Source organism: Leptodactylus fuscus, chromosome 8 (assembly GCF_031893055.1).
Source record: "Leptodactylus fuscus isolate aLepFus1 chromosome 8, aLepFus1.hap2, whole genome shotgun sequence".
NCBI classification, from domain to species: domain Eukaryota; kingdom Metazoa; phylum Chordata; class Amphibia; order Anura; family Leptodactylidae; genus Leptodactylus; species Leptodactylus fuscus.
This window is the reverse complement of record NC_134272.1, coordinates 97,068,009-97,093,551: the sequence shown is the minus strand read 5'-3', so window position 1 is coordinate 97,093,551 and position 25,543 is coordinate 97,068,009. Positions and strand designations below refer to the sequence as shown.

The 25,543-nt window shown below is 52.7% G+C and overlaps 1 protein-coding gene across 4 annotated transcripts in view; it reads left to right on the top strand.

Annotated features, from left to right (window-relative positions):
- The window catches only part of FAIM (Fas apoptotic inhibitory molecule), a 57,442-nt gene extending 37,746 nt beyond the window's left edge, over positions 1-19,696 (top strand). For 2 of the 4 annotated variants that reach the window (XM_075285906.1, XM_075285905.1), the window contains exons 2-6: positions 15,273-15,323; positions 15,481-15,616; positions 15,887-16,115; positions 18,746-18,795; positions 18,976-19,696. In XM_075285906.1, coding sequence (XP_075142007.1) covers positions 15,277-15,323; positions 15,481-15,616; positions 15,887-16,115; positions 18,746-18,795; positions 18,976-19,125 — 612 coding nt within the window. In that variant the 5' untranslated portion in view covers positions 15,273-15,276 and the 3' untranslated portion in view covers positions 19,126-19,696. The remainder of the gene's footprint in view (positions 1-15,272; positions 15,324-15,480; positions 15,617-15,886; positions 16,116-18,745; positions 18,796-18,975) is intronic. The other 2 variants (XM_075285908.1, XM_075285907.1) reach the window with 1 other exon arrangement.
- Positions 19,697-25,543: the final 5,847 nt, after the last annotated feature.

The following is a 25,543-nucleotide window of genomic DNA, read 5'->3' as shown; positions in this document are numbered from 1 at the left end:
GAGACTACAGGCGTCCAGTGCTATAGATGGTGGGAGAGACTACAGGCGTCCAGTCCTACAGATGGTGGGAGAGACTACAGGCGTCCAGTCCTATAGAGGGTGGGAGAGATTACAGGCGTCCAGTCCTATAGATGGTGGGAGAGACTACAGGCGTCCAGTCCTATAGAAGGTGGGAGAGATTACAGGCGTCCAGTCCTACAGATGGTGGGAGAGACTACAGGCGTCCAGTCCTATAGATGGTGGGAGAGACTACAGGCGTCCAGTCCTATAGATGGTGGGAGAGACTACAGGCGTCCAGTCCTATAGATGGTGGGAGAGACTACAGGCATCCAGTCCTATAGAAGGTGGGAGAGATTACAGGCGTCCAGTCCTACATATGGTGAGAGAGACTACAGGCGTCCAGTCCTATAGATGGTGGGAGAGATTACAGGCGTCCAGTCCTATAGATGGTGAGAGAGACTACAGGCGTCCAGTCCTATAGATGGTGGGAGAGATTACAGGCGTCCAGTCCTATAGAGGGTGGGAGAGACTACAGGCGTCCAGTCCTACAGATGGTGGGAGAGACTACAGGCGTCCAGTCCTATAGAGGGTGGGAGAGACTACAGGCATCCAGTCCTACAGATGGTGGGAGAGATTACAGGCGTCCAGTCCTATAGATGGTGAGAGAGACTACAGGCGTCCAGTCCTATAGATGGTGGGAGAGATTACAGGCGTCCAGTCCTATAGAAGGTGGGAGAGATTACAGGCGTCCAGTCCTACAGATGGTGGGAGAGATTACAGGCGTCCAGTCCTACAGATGGTGGGAGAGACTACAGGCGTCCAGTCCTATAGATGGTGGGAGAGATTACAGGCGTCCAGTCCTACAGATGGTGGGAGAGACTACAGGCGTCCCGTCCTATAGATGGTGGGAGAGATTACAGGCGTCCAGTCCTACAGATGGTGGGAGAGATTACAGGCGTCCAGTCCTATAGATGGTGGGAGAGATTACAGGCGTCCAGTCCTATAGATGGTGGGAGAGATTACAGGCGTCCAGTCCTACAGATGGTGGGAGAGACTACAGGCGTCCAGTCCTATAGATGGTGAGAGAGACTACAGGCGTCCAGTCCTATAGATGGTGGGAGAGACTACTGGCGTCCAGTCCTATAGATGGTGGGAGAGATTACAGGCGTCCAGTCCTATAGATGTGGGAGAGATTACAGGCGTCCAGTCCTATAGATGTGGGAGAGATTACAGGCGTCCAGTCCTATAGATGTGGGAGAGATTACAGGCGTCCAGTCCTACAGATGGTGGGAGAGATTACAGGCGTCCAGTCCTATAGATGGTGGGAGAGATTACAGGCGTCCAGTCCTATAGATGGTGGGAGAGATTACAGGCGTCCAGTCCTACAGATGGTGGAAGAGACTACAGGCGTCCAGTCCTACAGATGGTGGGAGAGACTACAGGCGTCCAGTCCTACAGATGGTGGGAGAGATTACAGGCGTCCAGTCCTACAGATGGTGGGAGAGATTACAGGCGTCCAGTCCTACAGATGGTGGGAGAGACTACAGGCGTCCAGTCCTACAGATGGTGGGAGAGATTACAGGCGTCCAGTCCTACAGATGGTGGGAGAGATTACAGGCGTCCAGTCTTATAGATGGTGGGAGAGATTACAGGCGTCCAGTCCTACAGATGGTGGGAGAGATTACAGGCGTCCAGTCTTATAGATGGTGGGAGAGACTACAGGCGTCCAGTCCTATAGATGGTGGGAGAGATTACAGGCGTCCAGTCCTATAGATGGTGGGAGAGACTACAGGCGTCCAGTCCTATAGATGGTGGGAGAGACTACAGGCGTCCAGTCCTACAGATGGTGGGAGAGATTACAGGCGTCTAGTCCTATAGATGGTGGGAGAGACTACAGGCGTCCAGTCCTATAGATGGTGGGAGAGATTACAGGCGTCCAGTCCTATAGATGGTGGGAGAGACTACAGGCGTCCAGTCCTATAGATGGTGGGAGAGACTACAGGCGTCCAGTCCTATAGATGGTGGGAGAGACTACAGGCGTCCAGTCCTATAGATGGTGGGAGAGACTACAGGCGTCCAGTCCTATAGATGGTGGGAGAGACTACAGGCGTCCAGTCCTATAGATGGTGTAAGAGGCTACAGGCGTCCAGTCCTATAGATGCTGGGAGACATTACAGGCGTCCAGTCCTATAGATGGTGGGAGAGACTACAGGCGTCCAGTCCTACATATGGTGGGAGAGACTACAGGCGTCCAGTCCTATAGCTGGTGGGAGAGATTACAGGCGTCCAGTCCTATAGATGGTGGGAGAGATTACAGGCGTCCAGTCCTATAGCGGTTGGTAGAGATTACAGTCATCCATCCCTATAGAGGTTGGGAGAGACTACAGGCGTCCAGTCCTATAGATGGTGGGAGAGATTACAGGCGTCCAGTTCTATAGATGGTGGGAGAGACTACAGGCGTCCAGTCCTATAGATGGTGGGAGAGACTACAGGCTTCCAGTCCTATAGATGGTGGGAGAGACTACAGGCGTCCAGTCCTATAGATGGTGGGAGAGACTACAGGCGTCCAGTCCTATAGATGGTGTAAGAGGCTACAGGCGTCCAGTCCTATAGATGCTGGGAGACATTACAGGCGTCCAGTCCTATAGATGGTGGGAGAGACTACAGGCGTCCAGTCCTACATATGGTGGGAGAGACTACAGGCGTCCAGTCCTATAGCTGGTGGGAGAGATTACAGGCGTCCAGTCCTATAGATGGTGGGAGAGATTACAGGCGTCCAGTCCTATAGATGGTGGGAGAGATTACAGGCGTCCAGTCCTATAGCGGTTGGTAGAGATTACAGTCATCCATCCCTATAGAGGTTGGGAGAGACTACAGGCGTCCAGTCCTATAGATGGTGGGAGAGATTACAGGCGTCCAGTCCTATAGATGGTGGGAGAGACTACAGGCGTCCAGTCCTATAGATGGTGGGAGAGACTACTGGCGTCCAGTCCTACAGATGGTGGGAGAGATTACAGGCGTCCAGTCCTATCGATGGTGGGAGAGACTACAGGCGTCCAGTCCTATAGATGGTGGGAGAGATTACAGGCGTCCAGTCCTATAGATGGTGGGAGAGACTACAGGCGTCCAGTCCTATAGATGGTGGGAGAGACTACAGGCGTCCAGTCCTATAGATGGTGTAAGAGGCTACAGGCGTCCAGTCCTATAGATGCTGGGAGAGATTACAGGCGTCCAGTCCTATAGATGGTGGGAGAGACTACAGGCGTCCAGTCCTATAGATGGTGGGAGAGACTACTGGCGTCCAGTCCTACAGATGGTGGGAGAGATTACAGGCGTCCAGTCCTATAGATGGTGGGAGAGACTACAGGCGTCCAGTCCTATAGATGGTGGGAGAGACTACAGGCGTCCAGTCCTACATATGGTGGGAGAGACTACAGGCGTCCAGTCCTATAGAGGGTGGGAGAGATTACAGGCGTCCAGTCCTATAGATGGTGGGAGAGATTACAGGCGTCCAGTCCTATAGATGGTGGGAGAGATTACAGGCGTCCAGTCCTACAGATGGTAGGAGAGATTACAGGCGTCCAGTCCTACAGATGGTGGGAGAGACTACAGGCGTCCAGTCCTACAGATGGTGGGAGAGACTACAGGCGTCCAGTCCTACAGATGGTGGGAGAGATTACAGGCGTCCAGTCCTACAGATGGTGGGAGAGATTACAGGCGTCCAGTCCTACAGATGGTGGGAGAGACTACAGGCGTCCAGTCCTACAGATGGTGGGAGAGATTACAGGCGTCGAGTCCTACAGATGGTGGGAGAGATTACAGGCGTCCAGTCCTATAGATGGTGGGAGAGATTACAGGCGTCCAGTCCTATAGATGGTGGGAGAGATTACAGGCGTCCAGTCCTACAGATGGTGGGAGAGACTACAGGCGTCCAGTCCTATAGATGGTGGGAGAGACTACAGGCGTCCAGTCCTACAGATGGTGGGAGAGACTACAGGCGTCCAGTCCTATAGATGGTGGGAGAGATTACAGGCGTCCAGTCCTATAGATGGTGGGAGAGACTACAGGCGTCCAGTCCTATAGATGGTGGGAGAGACTACAGGTGTCCAGTCCTATAGATGGTGTAAGAGGCTACAGGCGTCCAGTCCTATAGATGCTGGGAGACATTACAGGCGTCCAGTCCTATAGCTGGTGGGAGAGATTACAGGCGTCCAGTCCTATAGATGGTGGGAGAGATTACAGGCGTCCAGTCCTATAGCGGGTGGTAGAGATTACAGTCATCCATCCCTATAGAGGTTGGGAGAGACTACAGGCGTCCAGTCCTATAGATGGTGGGAGAGATTACAGGCGTCCAGTCCTATAGAAGGTGGGAGAGATTACAGGCGTCCAGTCCTATAGATGGTGGGAGAGACTACTGGCGTCCAGTCCTACAGATGGTGGGACAGACTACAGGCGTCCAGTCCTATAGAAGGTGGGAGAGATTACAGGCGTCCAGTCCTATAGAAGGTGGGAGAGATTACAGGCGTCCAGTCCTATAGATGGTGGGAGAGATTATAGGCGTCCAGTCCTATAGATGGTGGGAGAGACTACAGGCGTCCAGTCCTATAGAAGGTGGGAGAGATTACAGGCGTCCAGTCCTATAGATGGTGGGAGAGACTACTGGCGTCCAGTCCTATAGATGGTGGGAGAGACTACAGGCGTCCAGTCCTATTGATGGTGGGAGAGATTACAGGCATCCAGTCCTATAGATGGTGGGAGAGATTACAGGCGTCCAGTCCTATAGATGGTGGGAGAGATTACATGTGTACATCCCTACAGATGGTGGGAGAGACTACAGGCGTCCAGTCCTGTAGATGGTGGGAGAGATTACAGGCGTCCAGTCCTATAGATGGTGGGAGAGACTACAGGAGTACAGTCCTAGAGGAATTCAGTCACACCGGAGGTGATGGATTGTGGTGGTGCAGAGGCTACAGGCGTACAGTGCTATAGGTGGTGGTGCAGACGATACAGGCGTACAGTGCTCTAGGTGGTGGTGCAGAGGCTACAGGCGTACAGTGCTATAGGTGGTGGTGCAGAGGCTGGAGGCTTACAGTGCTATAGGTGGTGGTGCAGAGGCTACAGGCGTACAGTGCTATAGGTGGTGGTGCAGAGGCTGGAGGCGTACAGTGCTATAGGTGGTGGTGCAGAGGCTACAGGCTTACAGTGCTATAGGTGGTGGGAGAGACTATTGGCGTCCAGTCCTACAGATTGTGGGAGAGACTACAGGCGTCCAGTCCTACAGATGGTGGGAGAGACTACAGGCGTCCAGTCCTATAGATGGTGGGAGAGACTACAGGCGTCCAGTCCTACAGATGGTGGGAGAGACTACAGGCGTCCAGTCCTACAGATGGTGGGAGAGACTACAGGCGTCCAGTCCTATAGATGTGGGAGAGATTACAGGCGTCCAGTCCTATAGTTGGTGGGAGAGATTACAGGCGTCCAGTCCTACAGATGGTGGGAGAGATTACAGGCGTCCAGTCCTATAGATGGTGGGAGAGATTACAGGCGTCCAGTCCTATAGATGGTGGTAGAGATTACAGGCGTCCAGTCCTATAGAGGGTGGGAGAGATTACAGGCGTCCAGTCCTACAGATGGTGGAAGAGACTACAGGCGTCCAGTCCTACAGATGGTGGGAGAGACTACAGGCGTCCAGTCCTACAGATGGTGGGAGAGATTACAGGCGTCCAGTCCTACACATGGTGGGAGAGACTACAGACGTCCAGTCCTATAGATGGTGAGAGAGATTACAGGCGTCCAGTCCTATAGATGGTGGGAGAGACTACAGGCGTCCAGTCCTACAGATGGTGGGAGAGACTACAGGCGTCCAGTCCTACAGATGGTGGGAGAGATTACAGGCGTCCAGTCCTATAGATGTGGGAGAGATTACAGGCGTCCAGTCCTATAGATGTGGGAGAGATTACAGGCGTCCAGTCCTACAGATGGTGGGAGAGATTACAGGCGTCCAGTCCTACAGATGGTGGGAGAGATTACAGGCGTCCAGTCCTATAGATGGTGGGAGAGATTACAGGCGTCTAGTCCTATAGAAGGTGGGAGAGATTACAGGCGTCCAGTCCTATAGATGGTGAGAGAGATTACAGGCGTCCAGTCCTATAGATGGTGGGAGAGACTACAGGCGTCCAGTGCTATAGATGGTGGGAGAGACTACAGGCGTCCAGTCCTACAGATGGTGGGAGAGACTACAGGCGTCCAGTGCTATAGATGTGGGAGAGATTACAGGCGTCCAGTCCTATAGATGGTGGGAGAGATTACAGGCGTCCAGTCCTATAGATGGTGGGAGAGATTACAGGCGTCCAGTCCTATAGATGGTAGGAGAGATTACAGGCGTCCAGTCCTATAGATGGTGGGAGAGATTACAGGCGTCCAGTGCTATAGATGTGGGAGAGACTACAGGCGTCCAGTGCTATAGATGGTGGGAGAGACTACAGGCGTCCAGTCCTACAGATGGTGGGAGAGACTACAGGCGTCCAGTCCTACAGATGGTGGGAGAGATTACAGGCGTCCAGTCCTATAGAGGGTGGTAGAGATTACAGTCATCCATCCCTATAGAGGTTGGGAGAGACTACAGGCGTCCAGTCCTATAGATGGTGGGAGAGATTACAGGCGTCCAGTCCTATAGAAGGTGGGAGAGACTACAGGCGTCCAGTCCTACAGATGGTGGGAGAGACTACAGGCGTCCAGTCCTACAGATGGTGGGAGAGACTACAGGCGTCCAGTCCTACAGATGGTGGGAGAGATTACAGGCGTCCAGTCCTATAGAGGGTGGTAGAGATTACAGTCATCCATCCCTATAGAGGTTGGGAGAGACTACAGGCGTCCAGTCCTATAGATGGTGGGAGAGATTACAGGCGTCCAGTCCTATAGAAGGTGGGAGAGACTACAGGCGTCCAGTCCTACAGATGGTGGGAGAGACTACAGGCGTCGAGTCCTACAGATGGTGGGAGAGATTACAGGCGTCCAGTCCTATAGAAGGTGGGAGAGACTACAGGCGTCCAGTGCTATAGATGGTGGGAGACATTACAGGCGTCCAGTCCTATAGATGGTAGGAGAGATTACAGGCGTCCAGTCCTATAGATGGTAGGAGAGATTACAGGCGTCCAGTCCTATAGATGGTGGGAGAGACTACAGGCGTCCAGTCCTATAGATGGTGGGAGAGATTACAGGCGTCCAGTCCTATAGATGGTGGGAGAGACTACAGGCGTCCAGTCCTATAGATGGTGGGAGAGATTACAGGCGTCCAGTCCTATAGAAGGTGGGAGAGATTACAGGCGTCCAGTCCTATAGAAGGTGGGAGAGACTACAGGCGTCCAGTCCTATAGATGGTGGGAGAGACTACTGGCGTCCAGTCCTATAGATGGTGGGAGAGACTACAGGCGTCCAGTCCTATAGAAGGTGGGAGAGACTACAGGCGTCCAGTGCTATAGATGGTGGGAGAGACTACAGGCGTCCAGTCCTACAGATGGTGGGAGAGACTACAGGCGTCCAGTCCTATAGAGGGTGGGAGAGATTACAGGCGTCCAGTCCTATAGATGGTGGGAGAGACTACAGGCGTCCAGTCCTATAGAAGGTGGGAGAGATTACAGGCGTCCAGTCCTACAGATGGTGGGAGAGACTACAGGCGTCCAGTCCTATAGATGGTGGGAGAGACTACAGGCGTCCAGTCCTATAGATGGTGGGAGAGACTACAGGCGTCCAGTCCTATAGATGGTGGGAGAGACTACAGGCATCCAGTCCTATAGAAGGTGGGAGAGATTACAGGCGTCCAGTCCTACATATGGTGAGAGAGACTAAAGGCGTCCAGTCCTATAGATGGTGGGAGAGATTACAGGCGTCCAGTCCTATAGATGGTGAGAGAGACTACAGGCGTCCAGTCCTATAGATGGTGGGAGAGATTACAGGCGTCCAGTCCTATAGAGGGTGGGAGAGACTACAGGCGTCCAGTCCTACAGATGGTGGGAGAGACTACAGGCGTCCAGTCCTATAGAGGGTGGGAGAGACTACAGGCATCCAGTCCTACAGATGGTGGGAGAGACTACAGGCGTCCAGTCCTATAGATGGTGGGAGAGATTACAGGCGTCCAGTCCTATAGATGGTGAGAGAGACTACAGGCGTCCAGTCCTATAGATGGTGGGAGAGATTACAGGCGTCCAGTCCTATAGAAGGTGGGAGAGATTACAGGCGTCCAGTCCTACAGATGGTGGGAGAGATTACAGGCGTCCAGTCCTACAGATGGTGGGAGAGACTACAGGCGTCCAGTCCTATAGATGGTGGGAGAGATTACAGGCGTCCAGTCCTACAGATGGTGGGAGAGACTACAGGCGTCCCGTCCTATAGATGGTGGGAGAGATTACAGGCGTCCAGTCCTACAGATGGTGGGAGAGATTACAGGCGTCCAGTCCTATAGATGGTGGGAGAGATTACAGGCGTCCAGTCCTATAGATGGTAGGAGAGATTACAGGCGTCCAGTCCTACAGATGGTGGGAGAGACTACAGGCGTCCAGTCCTATAGATGGTGAGAGAGACTACAGGCGTCCAGTCCTATAGATGGTGGGAGAGACTACTGGCGTCCAGTCCTATAGATGGTGGGAGAGATTACAGGCGTCCAGTCCTATAGATGTGGGAGAGATTACAGGCGTCCAGTCCTATAGATGTGGGAGAGATTACAGGCGTCCAGTCCTATAGATGTGGGAGAGATTACAGGCGTCCAGTCCTACAGATGGTGGGAGAGATTACAGGCGTCCAGTCCTATAGATGGTGGGAGAGATTACAGGCGTCCAGTCCTATAGATGGTGGGAGAGATTACAGGCGTCCAGTCCTACAGATGGTGGAAGAGACTACAGGCGTCCAGTCCTACAGATGGTGGGAGAGACTACAGGCGTCCAGTCCTACAGATGGTGGGAGAGATTACAGGCGTCCAGTCCTACAGATGGTGGGAGAGATTACAGGCGTCCAGTCCTACAGATGGTGGGAGAGACTACAGGCGTCCAGTCCTACAGATGGTGGGAGAGATTACAGGCGTCCAGTCCTACAGATGGTGGGAGAGATTACAGGCGTCCAGTCTTATAGATGGTGGGAGAGATTACAGGCGTCCAGTCCTACAGATGGTGGGAGAGATTACAGGCGTCCAGTCTTATAGATGGTGGGAGAGACTACAGGCGTCCAGTCCTATAGATGGTGGGAGAGATTACAGGCGTCCAGTCCTATAGATGGTGGGAGAGACTACAGGCGTCCAGTCCTATAGATGGTGGGAGAGACTACAGGCGTCCAGTCCTACAGATGGTGGGAGAGATTACAGGCGTCCAGTCCTATAGATGGTGGGAGAGACTACAGGCGTCCAGTCCTATAGATGGTGGGAGAGATTACAGGCGTCCAGTCCTATAGATGGTGGGAGAGACTACAGGCGTCCAGTCCTATAGATGGTGGGAGAGACTACAGGCGTCCAGTCCTATAGATGGTGGGAGAGACTACAGGCGTCCAGTCCTATAGATGGTGGGAGAGACTACAGGCGTCCAGTCCTATAGATGGTGGGAGAGACTACAGGCGTCCAGTCCTATAGATGGTGTAAGAGGCTACAGGCGTCCAGTCCTATAGATGCTGGGAGACATTACAGGCGTCCAGTCCTATAGATGGTGGGAGAGACTACAGGCGTCCAGTCCTACATATGGTGGGAGAGACTACAGGCGTCCAGTCCTATAGCTGGTGGGAGAGATTACAGGCGTCCAGTCCTATAGATGGTGGGAGAGATTACAGGCGTCCAGTCCTATAGCGGTTGGTAGAGATTACAGTCATCCATCCCTATAGAGGTTGGGAGAGACTACAGGCGTCCAGTCCTATAGATGGTGGGAGAGATTACAGGCGTCCAGTCCTATAGATGGTGGGAGAGACTACAGGCGTCCAGTCCTATAGATGGTGGGAGAGACTACAGGCTTCCAGTCCTATAGATGGTGGGAGAGACTACAGGCGTCCAGTCCTATAGATGGTGGGAGAGACTACAGGCGTCCAGTCCTATAGATGGTGTAAGAGGCTACAGGCGTCCAGTCCTATAGATGCTGGGAGAAATTACAGGCGTCCAGTCCTATAGATGGTGGGAGAGACTACAGGCGTCCAGTCCTACATATGGTGGGAGAGACTACAGGCGTCCAGTCCTATAGCTGGTGGGAGAGATTACAGGCGTCCAGTCCTATAGATGGTGGGAGAGATTACAGGCGTCCAGTCCTATAGATGGTGGGAGAGATTACAGGCGTCCAGTCCTATAGCGGTTGGTAGAGATTACAGTCATCCATCCCTATAGAGGTTGGGAGAGACTACAGGCGTCCAGTCCTATAGATGGTGGGAGAGATTACAGGCGTCCAGTCCTATAGATGGTGGGAGAGACTACAGGCGTCCAGTCCTATAGATGGTGGGAGAGACTACTGGCGTCCAGTCCTACAGATGGTGGGAGAGATTACAGGCGTCCAGTCCTATCGATGGTGGGAGAGACTACAGGCGTCCAGTCCTATAGATGGTGGGAGAGATTACAGGCGTCCAGTCCTATAGATGGTGGGAGAGACTACAGGCGTCCAGTCCTATAGATGGTGGGAGAGACTACAGGCGTCCAGTCCTATAGATGGTGTAAGAGGCTACAGGCGTCCAGTCCTATAGATGCTGGGAGAGATTACAGGCGTCCAGTCCTATAGATGGTGGGAGAGACTACAGGCGTCCAGTCCTATAGATGGTGGGAGAGACTACTGGCGTCCAGTCCTACAGATGGTGGGAGAGATTACAGGCGTCCAGTCCTATAGATGGTGGGAGAGACTACAGGCGTCCAGTCCTATAGATGGTGGGAGAGACTACAGGCGTCCAGTCCTACATATGGTGGGAGAGACTACAGGCGTCCAGTCCTATAGAGGGTGGGAGAGATTACAGGCGTCCAGTCCTATAGATGGTGGGAGAGATTACAGGCGTCCAGTCCTATAGATGGTGGGAGAGATTACAGGCGTCCAGTCCTACAGATGGTAGGAGAGATTACAGGCGTCCAGTCCTACAGATGGTGGGAGAGACTACAGGCGTCCAGTCCTACAGATGGTGGGAGAGACTACAGGCGTCCAGTCCTACAGATGGTGGGAGAGATTACAGGCGTCCAGTCCTACAGATGGTGGGAGAGATTACAGGCGTCCAGTCCTACAGATGGTGGGAGAGACTACAGGCGTCCAGTCCTACAGATGGTGGGAGAGATTACAGGCGTCCAGTCCTACAGATGGTGGGAGAGATTACAGGCGTCCAGTCTTATAGATGGTGGGAGAGATTACAGGCGTCCAGTCCTACAGATGGTGGGAGAGACTACAGGCGTCCAGTCCTATAGATGGTGGGAGAGATTACAGGCGTCCAGTCCTATAGATGGTGGGAGAGACTACAGGCGTCCAGTCCTATAGATGGTGGGAGAGACTACAGGCGTCCAGTCCTACAGATGGTGGGAGAGATTACAGGCGTCCAGTCCTATAGATGGTGGGAGAGACTACAGGCGTCCAGTCCTATAGATGGTGGGAGAGATTACAGGCGTCCAGTCCTATAGATGGTGGGAGAGACTACAGGCGTCCAGTCCTATAGATGGTGGGAGAGACTACAGGCGTCCAGTCCTATAGATGGTGGGAGAGACTACAGGCGTCCAGTCCTATAGATGGTGGGAGAGACTACAGGCGTCCAGTCCTATAGATGGTGGGAGAGACTACAGGCGTCCAGTCCTATAGATGGTGTAAGATGCTACAGGCGTAGATTCCTATAGATGCTGGGAGACATTACAGGCGTCCAGTCCTATAGATGGTGGGAGAGACTACAAGCGTCCAGTCCTACATATGGTGGGAGAGACTACAGGCGTCCAGTCCTACATATGGTGGGAGAGACTACAGGCGTCCAGTCCTATAGCTGGTGGGAGAGATTACAGGCGTCCAGTCCTATAGATGGTGGGAGAGATTACAGGCGTCCAGTCCTATAGATGGTGGGAGAGACTACAGGCGTCCAGTCCTATAGATGGTGGGAGAGACTACAGGCGTCCAGTCCTATAGATGGTGGGAGAGACTACAGGCGTCCAGTCCTATAGATGGTGTAAGAGGCTACAGGCGTCCAGTCCTATAGATGCTGGGAGACATTACAGGCGTCCAGTCCTATAGATGGTGGGAGAGACTACAGGCGTCCAGTCCTATAGATGGTGGGAGAGACTACAGGCGTCCAGTCCTATAGATGGTGGGAGAGACTACAGGCGTCCAGTCCTATAGATGGTGGGAGAGACTACAGGCGTCCAGTCCTATAGATGGTGGGAGAGACTACAGGCGTCCAGTCCTATAGATGGTGTAAGATGCTACAGGCGTAGATTCCTATAGATGCTGGGAGACATTACAGGCGTCCAGTCCTATAGATGGTGGGAGAGACTACAAGCGTCCAGTCCTACATATGGTGGGAGAGACTACAGGCGTCCAGTCCTACATATGGTGGGAGAGACTACAGGCGTCCAGTCCTATAGCTGGTGGGAGAGATTACAGGCGTCCAGTCCTATAGATGGTGGGAGAGATTACAGGCGTCCAGTCCTATAGATGGTGGGAGAGACTACAGGCGTCCAGTCCTATAGATGGTGGGAGAGACTACAGGCGTCCAGTCCTATAGATGGTGGGAGAGACTACAGGCGTCCAGTCCTATAGATGGTGTAAGAGGCTACAGGCGTCCAGTCCTATAGATGCTGGGAGACATTACAGGCGTCCAGTCCTATAGATGGTGGGAGAGACTACAGGCGTCCAGTCCTACATATGGTGGGAGAGACTACAGGCGTCCAGTCCTATAGCTGGTGGGAGAGATTACAGGCGTCCAGTCCTATAGATGGTGGGAGAGATTACAGGCGTCCAGTCCTATAGCGGTTGGTAGAGATTACAGTCATCCATCCCTATAGAGGTTGGGAGAGACTACAGGCGTCCAGTCCTATAGATGGTGGGAGAGATTACAGGCGTCCAGTCCTATAGATGGTGGGAGAGACTACAGGCGTCCAGTCCTATAGATGGTGGGAGAGACTACAGGCGTCCAGTCCTACAGATGGTGGGAGAGATTACAGGCGTCCAGTCCTATAGATGGTGGGAGAGACTACAGGCGTCCAGTCCTATAGATGGTAGGAGAGATTACAGGCGTCCAGTCCTATAGATGGTGGGAGAGACTACAGGCGTCCAGTCCTATAGATGGTGGGAGAGACTACAGGCGTCCAGTCCTATAGATGGTGTAAGAGGCTACAGGCGTCCAGTCCTATAGATGCTGGGAGACATTACAGGCGTCCAGTCCTATAGATGGTGGGAGAGACTACAGGCGTCCAGTCCTACATATGGTGGGAGAGACTACAGGCGTCCAGTCCTATAGCTGGTGGGAGAGATTACAGGCGTCCAGTCCTATAGATGGTGGGAGAGATTACAGGCGTCCAGTCCTATAGCGGGTGGTAGAGATTACAGTCATCCATCCCTATAGAGGTTGGGAGAGACTACAGGCGTCCAGTCCTATAGATGGTGGGAGAGATTACAGGCGTCCAGTCCTATAGAAGGTGGGAGAGATTACAGGCGTCCAGTCCTATAGATGGTGGGAGAGACTACTGGCGTCCAGTCCTACAGATGGTGGGACAGACTACAGGCGTCCAGTCCTATAGAAGGTGGGAGAGATTACAGGCGTCCAGTCCTATAGAAGGTGGGAGAGATTACAGGCGTCCAGTCCTATAGATGGTGGGAGAGATTATAGGCGTCCAGTCCTATAGATGGTGGGAGAGACTACAGGCGTCCAGTCCTATAGAAGGTGGGAGAGATTACAGGCGTCCAGTCCTATAGATGGTGGGAGAGACTACTGGCGTCCAGTCCTATAGATGGTGGGAGAGACTACAGGCGTCCAGTCCTATAGATGGTGGGAGAGATTACAGGCATCCAGTCCTATAGATGGTGGGAGAGATTACAGGCGTCCAGTCCTATAGATGGTGGGAGAGATTACAGCTGTACATCCCTACAGATGGTGGGAGAGACTACAGGCGTCCAGTCCTGTAGATGGTGGGAGAGATTACAGGCGTCCAGTCCTATAGCGGGTGGTAGAGATTACAGTCATCCATCCCTTTAGAGGTTGGGAGAGACTACAGGCGTCCAGTCCTATAGATGGTGGGAGAGATTACAGGCGTCCAGTCCTATAGAAGGTGGGAGAGATTACAGGCGTCCAGTCCTATAGATGGTGGGAGAGACTACTGGCGTCCAGTCCTACAGATGGTGGGACAGACTACAGGCGTCCAGTCCTATAGAAGGTGGGAGAGATTACAGGCGTCCAGTCCTATAGAAGGTGGGAGAGATTACAGGCGTCCAGTCCTATAGATGGTGGGAGAGATTATAGGCATCCAGTCCTATAGATGGTGGGAGAGACTACAGGCGTCCAGTCCTATAGAAGGTGGGAGAGATTACAGGCGTCCAGTCCTATAGATGGTGGGAGAGACTACTGGCGTCCAGTCCTATAGATGGTGGGAGAGACTACAGGCGTCCAGTCCTATAGATGGTGGGAGAGATTACAGGCATCCAGTCCTATAGATGGTGGGAGAGATTACAGGCGTCCAGTCCTATAGATGGTGGGAGAGATTACAGGTGTACATCCCTACAGATGGTGGGAGAGATTACAGGCGTCCAGTCCTGTAGATGGTGGGAGAGATTACAGGCGTCCAGTCCTATAGATGGTGGGAGAGACTACAGGAGTACAGTCCTTGAGGAATTCAGTCACACCGGAGGTGATGGATTGTGGTGGTGCAGAGGCTACAGGCGTACAGTGCTATAGGTGGTGGTGCAGACGATACAGGCGTACAGTGCTCTAGGTGGTGGTGCAGAGGCTACAGGCGTACAGTGCTATAGGTGGTGGTGCAGAGGCTGGAGGCTTACAGTGCTATAGGTGGTGGTGCAGAGGCTGGAGGCGTACAGTGCTATAGGTGGTGGTGCAGAGGCTACAGGCTTACAGTGCTATAGGTGGTGGTGCAGAGGCTACAGGCGTACAGTGCTATAGGTGGTGGTGCAGAGGCTACAGGCTTACAGTGCTATAGGTGGTGGTGCAGAGGCTACAGGCGTACAGTGCTATAGGTGGTGGTGCAGAGGCTACAGGCGTACAGATAATAGGTGATGATATACGTCACCTCCTTCTTGGATGTATATGAACCTTTGTCGCTTTCTCTCTCTTCTTGCTGCCAGTGGGATCAGTATCATGGCGGCAGCTCGTGGTGAGGTCACTGTGTACGAGGATGAAGTCAGGTAACGTAGTGATCCCCAGGAGGCGTGGCCTCCTCCCCTCCCCCTGCCACTAGTTGTCCTGTAGAGTAGGATGGGATTGTTCCTTTTTCCTCACCTGAACTAATCCAGATTACTGTGTAATCCCATCATCCTCTCCCCTCCCCCTCACTACCTGCAGATCTCGTTACGGCCACCTAGAGAAGATGACCGACCTTGTGGCTGTCTGGGAGGTCGCACTTAGCGACGGCGTCCATAAGATTGAATTTGAACATGGAACGACGTCCGGGAAACGTGTGGTGTATGTGGATGGGAAGGTAAGTGCACCTGCCCGGAGAGCTCTGACTGTGCATGGGGTCCATATAGTATCTGTACAAGCCCCTAGTGGAACAGCGAGGTGCAGCTCTGGAGGTGATTGGAGTGTAACACAGGATGTAACGAGTACACGGCTATATTATGTAAGGGAGGAGACTTTACACATGCATGCCTGGTATGACGGGGGTATTTGCACTACATGATGGGGCAGTTGCAGTGTCTGAATTGGGCTCGGTCACATCTTGATCACTTGCTCCTGTCCCTACGGTCAGGAAATCATCCGGAAGGACTGGATGTTTAAACTGGTTGGGAAGGAGACGTTTCCCGTCGGCGCCTCACAGACCAAAGCCACCATTAACATTGACGCAGTGAGTGGATTTGCGTATGAATACACCCTGGAAGTAAACGGCAAAAGCCTGAAGAAGTACATGGAGAACCGATCCAAGACCACAAACACCTGGGTACTACACGTGGATGGAGAGGACTGCCGGGTGGTGCTGGGTAAGGACTGAGGTGGGACTGGCATTCTGACACAGAGCTCCAAATACCCAGCACAGACCCAGCCTCCAATCACCACTAGGGGGAGCTCACTACATACAGATTATACAGTCACCACTAGGGGGAGCTCACAACATACAGATTATACAGTCACCACTAGGGGGCGCTCACTACATACAGATTATACAGTCACCACTAGGGGGAGCTCACTACATACAGATTATACAGTCACCACTAGGGGGCGCTCACTACATACAGATTATACAGTCACCACTAGGAGGAGCTCACTACATACAGATTATACAGTCACCACTAGGGGGAGCTCACTACATACAGATTATACAGTCACCACTAGGAGGAGCTCACTACATACAGATTATACAGTCACCACTAGGGGGAGCTCACTACATACAGATTATACAGTCACCACTAGGGGGAGCTCACTACATACAGATTATACAGTCACCACTAGGAGGAGCTCACTACATACAGATTATACAGTCACCACTAGGAGGAGCTCACTACATACAGATTATACAGTCACCACTAGGGGGAGCTCACTACATACAGATTATACAGTCACCACTAGGGGGAGCTCACTACATACAGATTATACAGTCACCACTAGGGGGAGCTCACTACATACAGATTGTACAGTCACCACTAGGGGGAGCTCACTACATACAGATTATACAGTCACCACTAGGGGGAGCTCACTACATACAGATTATACAGTCACCACTAGGGGGAGCTCACTACATACAGATTATACAGTCACCACTAGGGGGCGCTCACTACATACAGATTATACAGTCACCACTAGGAGGAGCTCACTACATACAGATTATACAGTCACCACTAGGGGGAGCTCACTACATACAGATTATACAGTCACCACTAGGAGGAGCTCACTACATACAGATTATACAGTCACCACTAGGAGGAGCTCACTACATACAGATTATACAGTCACCACTAGGGGGAGCTCACTACATACATATTATACAGTCACCACTAGGGGGAGCTCACTACATACAGATTATACAGTCACCCCTAGGGGGAGCTCACTACATACAGTATATACAGTCACCACTAGGGGGAGCTCACTACATACAGATTATACAGTCACCATTAGGAGGAGCTCACTACATACAGATTATACAGTCACCACTAGGGGGAGCTCACTACATACAGATTATACAGTCACCCCTAGGGGGAGCTCACTACATACAGTATATACAGTCACCACTAGGGGGAGCTCACTACATACAGATTATACAGTCACCACTAGGGGGAGCTCACTACATACAGATTATACAGTCACCACTAGGAGGAGCTCACTACATACAGATTATACAGTCACCACTAGGGGGAGCTCACTACATACAGTATATACAGTCACCACTAGGGGGAGCTCACTACATACAGATTATACAGTCACCACTAGGAGGAGCTCACTACATACAGATTATACAGTCACCACTAGGAGGAGCTCACTACATACAGATTATACAGTCACCACTAGGGGGAGCTCACTACATACAAATTATACAGTCACCACTAGGGGGAGCTCACAACATACAGATTATACAGTCACCACTAGGGGGAGCTCACTACATACAGATTATACAGTCACCACTAGAGGGAGCTCACTACATACAGATTATACAGTCACCACTAGAGGGAGCTCACTACATACAGATTATACAGTCACCACTAGGGGGAGCTCACTACATACAGATTATACAGTCACCACTAGGGGGAGCTCACTACATACAGATTATACAGTCACCACTAGGGGGAGCTCACTACATACAGATTATACAGTCACCACTAGAGGGAGCTCACTACATACAGATTATACAGTCACCACTAGAGGGAGCTCACTACATACAGATTATACAGTCACCACTAGGGGGAGCTCACTACATACAGATTATACAGTCACCACTAGGGGGAGCTCCCTACATACAGATTATACAGTCACCACTAGGGGAACTCACTACATACAGATTATACAGTCACCACTAGAGGGAGCTCACTACATACAGATTATACAGTCACCACTAGAGGGAGCTCACTACATACAGATTATACAGTCACCACTAGGGGGAGCTCACTACATACAGATTATACAGTCACCACTAGGGGGAGCGCACTACATACAGATTATACAGTCACCCCTAGGGGGAGCTCCCTACATACAGTTTATACAGTCACCACTAGAGGGAGCTCACTACATACAGATTATACAGTCACCACTAGGGGGAGCTCACTACATACAGATTATACAGTCACCACTAGGGGGAGCGCACTACATACAGATTATACAGTCACCACTAGAGGGAGCTCACTACATACAGATTATACAGTCACCACTAGAGGGAGCTCACTACATACAGTATATACAGTCACCACTAGGGGGAGCTCACTACATACAGATTATACAGTCACCACTAGGGGGAGCTCCCTACATACAGATTATACAGTCACCACTAGGGGAACTCACTACATACAGAATGTACCTTTGCATATAGAGACCTGTAGCCTCACACGGGGTCGGTGCGGATATTGCCGGGGTCTCCTCCATCATCTTGGGGTCTCTGATGTGTCTTCTGACCTGATTGTTTCAGAGAAGGACACAATGGACGTCTGGTGCAACGGGAAGAAGCTGGAGACTGCGGTAAGTGAGCGCTAATTCTGCCATATCATGTGATTAGGTGCCGACAACCTCAGACCTGTCAGATAATGGAGCAGAGCTGCAGTGTAAAGCATGAGTGTCTTGTAGCTGAGCCGGAGTCCTCTCTGGGCTGTGCTGTTGCCTCGCTGTTATCTGCCCTGACTCTCGTCTTCCTCTCTGCAGGGGGAGTTTGTAGATGACGGCACCGAGACGCACTTCACAATCGGGGACCACGACTGCTGCATAAAGGCCGTGAGCAGCGGCAAACGCAGAGAGGGAATCATCCACACCCTGATCGTGGACGAGCGGGAGATCCCGGAGAGCGTGGAGTGACGCCGCACCAATCCGGGATTCTGACCCCCTGTGCTGTGGGCGGAGTTACTGCGGCAGGGGTCTGACCTGTGAAGCCTCAGGAGGCCCCTCCCCCGTACACATGGCGCCGCCCACGTCCTATCGCCCTCCCAGGAGACACAAACTGACCTGCAGAGGAATTTATTTTATTGACTCCAAAAATGGGATTTAGATTTTTTTTCACTTTTGTTATCGACTCGTCTGAAACAGAAATTAAAGAAAGAAAAGAGACCAAACCCCTCCCCCGCCCCGATCCTGCGTCACTGTATGTCTACTCCAGTCACACACAAAGCTGCAGCCACAATTCTACTTACATAGTGATTTGTACTCCAGTCACACACAAAGCTGTTGTTTATACTACAGCTCTGACAGTGAGTGGAGTATAAGATAGTGTAGTGATGATTCCCTGCTAGGACTGCCCACCCCACAGGCCCCGCCCACGTAACGACAGATTAATGACGGCAGCTCTGGATGTGACTGGAGCACAGGACGTGATGTAACGGCAGAATAGTGACTGCAGCTCTGGATGTGACTGGAGCACAGGACGTGATGTAACGGCAGAATAGTGACGGCAGCTCTGGATGTGACTGGAGCACAGGACGTGATGTAACGGCAGAATAGTGACGGCAGCTCTGGATGTGACTGGAGCACAGGACGTGATGTAACGGCAGAATAGTGACTGCAGCTCTGCGTGTGACTGGAGCACAGGACGTGATGTAACGGCAGAATAGTGACGGCAGCTCTGGATGTGACTGGAGCACAGGACTGATGTAACGGCAGAATAGTGACTGCAGCTCTGCGTGTGACTGGAGCACAGGACGTGATGTAACGGCAGAATAGTGACGGCAGCTCTGGATGTGACTGGAGCACAGGACTGATGTAACGGCAGAATAGTGACTGCAGCTCTGGATGTGACTGGAGCACAGGACGTGATGTAACGGCAGAATAGTGACGGCAGCTCTGGCTGTGACTGGAGCACAGGACGTGATGTAACGGCAGAATAGTGACGGCAGCTCTGGCTGTGACTGGAGCACAGGACGTGATGTAACGGCAGAATAGTGACTGCAGCTCTGCGTGTGACTGGAGCACAGGACGTGATGTAACGGCAGAATAGTGACTGCAGCTCTGGATGTGACTGGAGCACAGGACGTGATGTAACGGCAGAATAGTGACTGCAGCTCTGGATGTGACTGGAGCACAGGACGTGATGTAACGGCAGAATAGTGACTGCAGCTCTGGATGTGACTGGAGCACAGGACGTGATGTAACGGCAGAATAGTGACGGCAGCTCTGGATGTGACTGGAGCACAGGACTGATGTAACGGCAGAATAGTGACGGCAGCTCTGGATGTGACTGGAGCACAGGACGTGATGTAACGGCAGAATAGTGACTGCAGCTCTGGATGTGACTGGAGCACAGGACGTGATGTAACGGCAGAATAGTGACTGCAGCTCTGGATGTGACTGGAGCACAGGACGTGATGTAACGGCAGAATAGTGACTGCAGCTCTGGATGTGACTGGAGCACAGGACGTGATGTAACGGCAGAATAGTGACTGCAGCTCTGGATGTGACTGGAGCACAGGACGTGATGTAACGGCAGATTAGTGACGGCAGCTCTGGCTGTGACTGGAGCACAGGACGTGATGTAACGGCAGAATAGTGACTGCAGCTCTGGATGTGACTGGAGCACAGGACGTGATGTAACGGCAGAATAGTGACTGCAGCTCTGGATGTGACTGGAGCACAGGACGTGATGTAACGGCAGAATAGTGACTGCAGCTCTGGATGTGACTGGAGCACAGGACGTGATGTAACGGCAGATTAGTGACGGCAGCTCTGGATGTGACTGGAGCACAGGACGTGATGTAACGGCAGATTAGTGACGGCAGCTCTGGATGTGACTGGAGCACAGGACGTGATGTAACGGCAGAATAGTGACGGCAGCTCTGGATGTGACTGGAGCACAGGACGTGATGTAACGGCAGAATAGTGACGGCAGCTCTGGATGTGACTGGAGCACAGGACGTGATGTAACGGCAGAATAGTGACGGCAGCTCTGGATGTGACTGGAGCACAGGACGTGATGTAACGGCAGAATAGTGACGGCAGCTCTGGATGTGACTGGAGCACAGGACGTGATGTAACGGCAGAATAGTGACGGCAGCTCTGGATGTGACTGGAGCACAGGACGTGATGTAACGGCAGAATAGTGACGGCAGCTCTGGATGTGACTGGAGCACAGGACGTGATGTAACGGCAGATTAGTGACGGCAGCTCTGGATGTGACTGGAGCACAGGACGTGATGTAACGGCAGAATAGTGACGGCAGCTCTGGATGTGACTGGAGCACAGGACGTGATGTAACGGCAGAATAGTGACGGCAGCTCTGGATGTGACTGGAGCACAGGACGTGATGTAACGGCAGAATAGTGACGGCAGCTCTGGATGTGACTGGAGCACAGGACGTGATGTAACGGCAGAATAGTGACGGCAGCTCTGGATGTGACTGGAGCACAGGACGTGATGTAACGGCAGAATAGTGACTGCAGCTCTGGATGTGACTGGAGCACAGGACGTGATGTAACGGCAGAATAGTGACTGCAGCTCTGGCTGTGACTGGAGCACAGGACGTGATGTAACGGCAGAATAGTGACGGCAGCTCTGGCTGTGACTGGAGCACAGGACGTGATGTAACGGCAGAATAGTGACGGCAGCTCTGGCTGTGACTGGAGCACAGGACGTGATGTAACGGCAGAATAGTGACGGCAGCTCTGGCTGTGACTGGAGCACAGGACGTGATGTAACGGCAGAATAGTGACGGCAGCTCTGGATGTGACTGGAGCACAGGACGTGATGTAACGGCAGAATAGTGACTGCAGCTCTGGATGTGACTGGAGCACAGGACGTGATGTAACGGCAGAATAGTGACTGCAGCTCTGGATGTGACTGGAGCACAGGACGTGATGTAACGGCAGAATAGTGACTGCAGCTCTGGATGTGACTGGAGCACAGGACGTGATGTAACGGCAGAATAGTGACTGCAGCTCTGGATGTGACTGGAGCACAGGACGTGATGTAACGGCAGAATAGTGACGGCAGCTCTGGATGTGACTGGAGCACAGGACGTGATGTAACGGCAGAATAGTGACGGCAGCTCTGGCTGTGACTGGAGCACAGGACGTGATGTAACGGCAGAATAGTGACGGCAGCTCTGGATGTGACTGGAGCACAGGACGTGATGTAACGGCAGAATAGTGACTGCAGCTCTGGATGTGACTGGAGCACAGGACGTGATGTAACGGCAGAATAGTGACTGCAGCTCTGGATGTGACTGGAGCACAGGACGTGATGTAACGGCAGAATAGTGACTGCAGCTCTGGATGTGACTGGAGCACAGGACGTGATGTAACGGCAGAATAGTGACGGCAGCTCTGGATGTGACTGGAGCACAGGACTGATGTAACGGCAGAATAGTGACGGCAGCTCTGGATGTGACTGGAGCACAGGACGTGATGTAACGGCAGAATAGTGACGGCAGCTCTGGATGTGACTGGAGCACAGGACGTGATGTAACGGCAGAATAGTGACGGCAGCTCTGGATGTGACTGGAGCACAGGACGTGATGTAACGGCAGATTAGTGACGGCAGCTCTGGATGTGACTGGAGCACAGGACGTGATGTAACGGCAGATTAGTGACTGCAGCTCTGGATGTGACTGGAGCACAGGACGTGATGTAACGGCAGAATAGTGACGGCAGCTCTGGATGTGACTGGAGCACAGGACGTGATGTAACGGCAGAATAGTGACGGCAGCTCTGGATGTGACTGGAGCACAGGACGTGATGTAACGGCAGAATAGTGACTGCAGCTCTGGTTGTGACTGGAGTACAAGATGGAATTCAGGTCAGTGCTGGGTAAAGCAGAAGATTGCTCTTCAAGTAGAAATTATCTGCAGGTGTGAACTGTGATCAACATCAATTACCTGGCGCCGTTGTTCTGCTATCAGCAATAACCTCATCGTGTGTGTCTGGGTCCCGGGACTGCTGGCCGTCATGTGAAGGGTTAATATCTCTGTTCTCCTTCTGTAGCAGTGGTGCTGGGTGATGCACCCTCCATACTGACAGGCTCCCCGTGATCAGTCATCCGGGGTGCGCACCCTCCATACTGACAGGCTCCCCGTGATCAGTCATCCGGGGTGCGCACCCTCCATACTGACAGGCTCCCCGTGATCAGTCATCCGGGTGCGCACCCTCCATACTGACAGGCTCCCCGTGATCAGTCATCCGGGGTGCGCACCCTCCATACTGACAGGCTCCCCGTGATCAGTCATCCGGGGTGCGCACCCTCCATACTGACAGGCTCCCCGTGATCAGTCATCCGGGGTGCGCACCCTCCATACTGACAGGCTCCCCGTGATCAGTCATCCGGGGTGCGCACCCTCCATACTGACAGGCTCCCCGTGATCAGTCATCCGGGGTGCGCACCCTCCATACTGACAGGCTCCCCGTGATCAGTCATCCGGGGTGCGCACCCTCCATACTGACAGGCTCCCCGTGATCAGTCATCCGGGGTGCGCACCCTCCATACTGACAGGCTCCCCGTGATCAGTCATCCGGGGTGCGCACCCTCCATACTGACAGGCTCCCCGTGATCAGTCATCCGGGGTGCGCACCCTCCATACTGACAGGCTCCCCGTGATCAGTCATCCGGGGTGCACACCCTCCATACTGACAGGTCATGAGGAGCGAGAATCCAGATGTTGGGGCCCTGCTGATCAGCCGCCATTACACTACACCTGCATCAAGCTTTGGTTTTGTTCACATGTAGGATCCTGGAGACAGATGTGGACGGAGCCTGATCTGGTGACGGCCTCTGCACCTCGCTCCAGTCCGCTGATGTCATCTCTCAGAAAGTGATGTAAAGCAATGATCGGCCTCAGGACTAACAACCACGGACACCAGGCACAGTTTGTGTTCTCCAGCGCAGCCAATCAGAGCGCGGCACTCGCGGCAGGAGAAGGAGGCGTTTTATTACCATCCATGATGTTTCATTTCATTGGAACTCAATAAAATCTCCCGCAGATTCCTTCTATGGTGATATCTGTCCCGATCTGACCCCGCCTCCAAGTGACCCTGCGCACAGTCCCCGCCTCCAGCCCCTCCCCCATCATAAAGTGGATTCCATTACTACCATAGTGAAAGTATATTATAGGTTTAATGTGCAATGAAAACCAGGCTCCTCCCACCACACAGATCTATAGGCATCGCCGAGTAGGTAAGGCATCATCTATAGAGCGGTGCCGAATAGGTAAGGCGTCATCTATAGAGCGGCGCCGAGTAGGTAAGGCGTCATCTATAGAGCGGCGCCGAGTAGGTAAGGCGTCATCTATAGAGCGGCGCCGAGTAGGTAAGGCGTCATCTATAGAGCGGCGCCGAGTAAGTGAGTCATCTATAGAGCGGCGCCGAGTAGGTAAGGCGTCATCTATAGAGCGGCGCCGTGTAGGTAAGGCGTCATCTATAGAGCGGCGCCGAGTAGGTAAGGCGTCATCTATAGAGCGGCGCCGAGTAGGTAAGGCGTCATCTATAGAGCGGCGCCGAGTAGGTAAGGCGTCATCTATAGAGCGGCGCCGAGTAGGTAAGGCGTCATCTATAGAGCGGCGCCGAGTAGGTAAGGCGTCATCTATAGAGCGGCGCCGAGTAGGTAAGGCGTCATCTATAGAGCGGCGCCGAGTAGGTAAGGCGTCATCTATAGAGCGGCGCCGAGTAGGTAAGGCGTCATCTATAGAGCGGCGCCGAGTAGGTAAGGCGTCATCTATAGAGCGGCGCCGAGTAGGTAAGGCGTCATCTATAGAGCGGCGCAGAGTAGGTAAGGCGTCATCTATAGAGCGGCGCCGAGTAGGTAAGGCGTCATCTATAGAGCGGCGCAGAGTAGGTAAGGCGTCATCTATAGAGCGGCGCCGAGTAGGTAAGGCGTCATCTATAGAGCGGCGCAGAGTAGGTAAGGCGTCATCTATAGAGCGGCGCCGAGTAGGTAAGGCGTCATCTATAGAGCGGCGCCGAGTAGGTAAGGCGTCATCTATAGAGCGGCGCCGAGTAGGTAAGGCGTCATCTATAGAGCGGCGCCGAGTAGGTAAGGCGTCATCTATAGAGCGGCGCCGAGTAGGTAAGGCATCTATAGAGCAGCGCCGAGTATATAAGGTATCTACAAGGCACACTGTATAGGGTAGTCGCAGGCACTAATTGGTGGCAGAGATATGGCTCATATTGGGCCGTGTTCACACTCAATTTGCATTTTGAAATTTTTCACAATTTTAGCAGAATACAACTAAATATAGTAGGAGATCCCCAGGTGGGGCTGGGCACAGGATGGCGCCCCCTGCTGGGCACAGGATGTTACC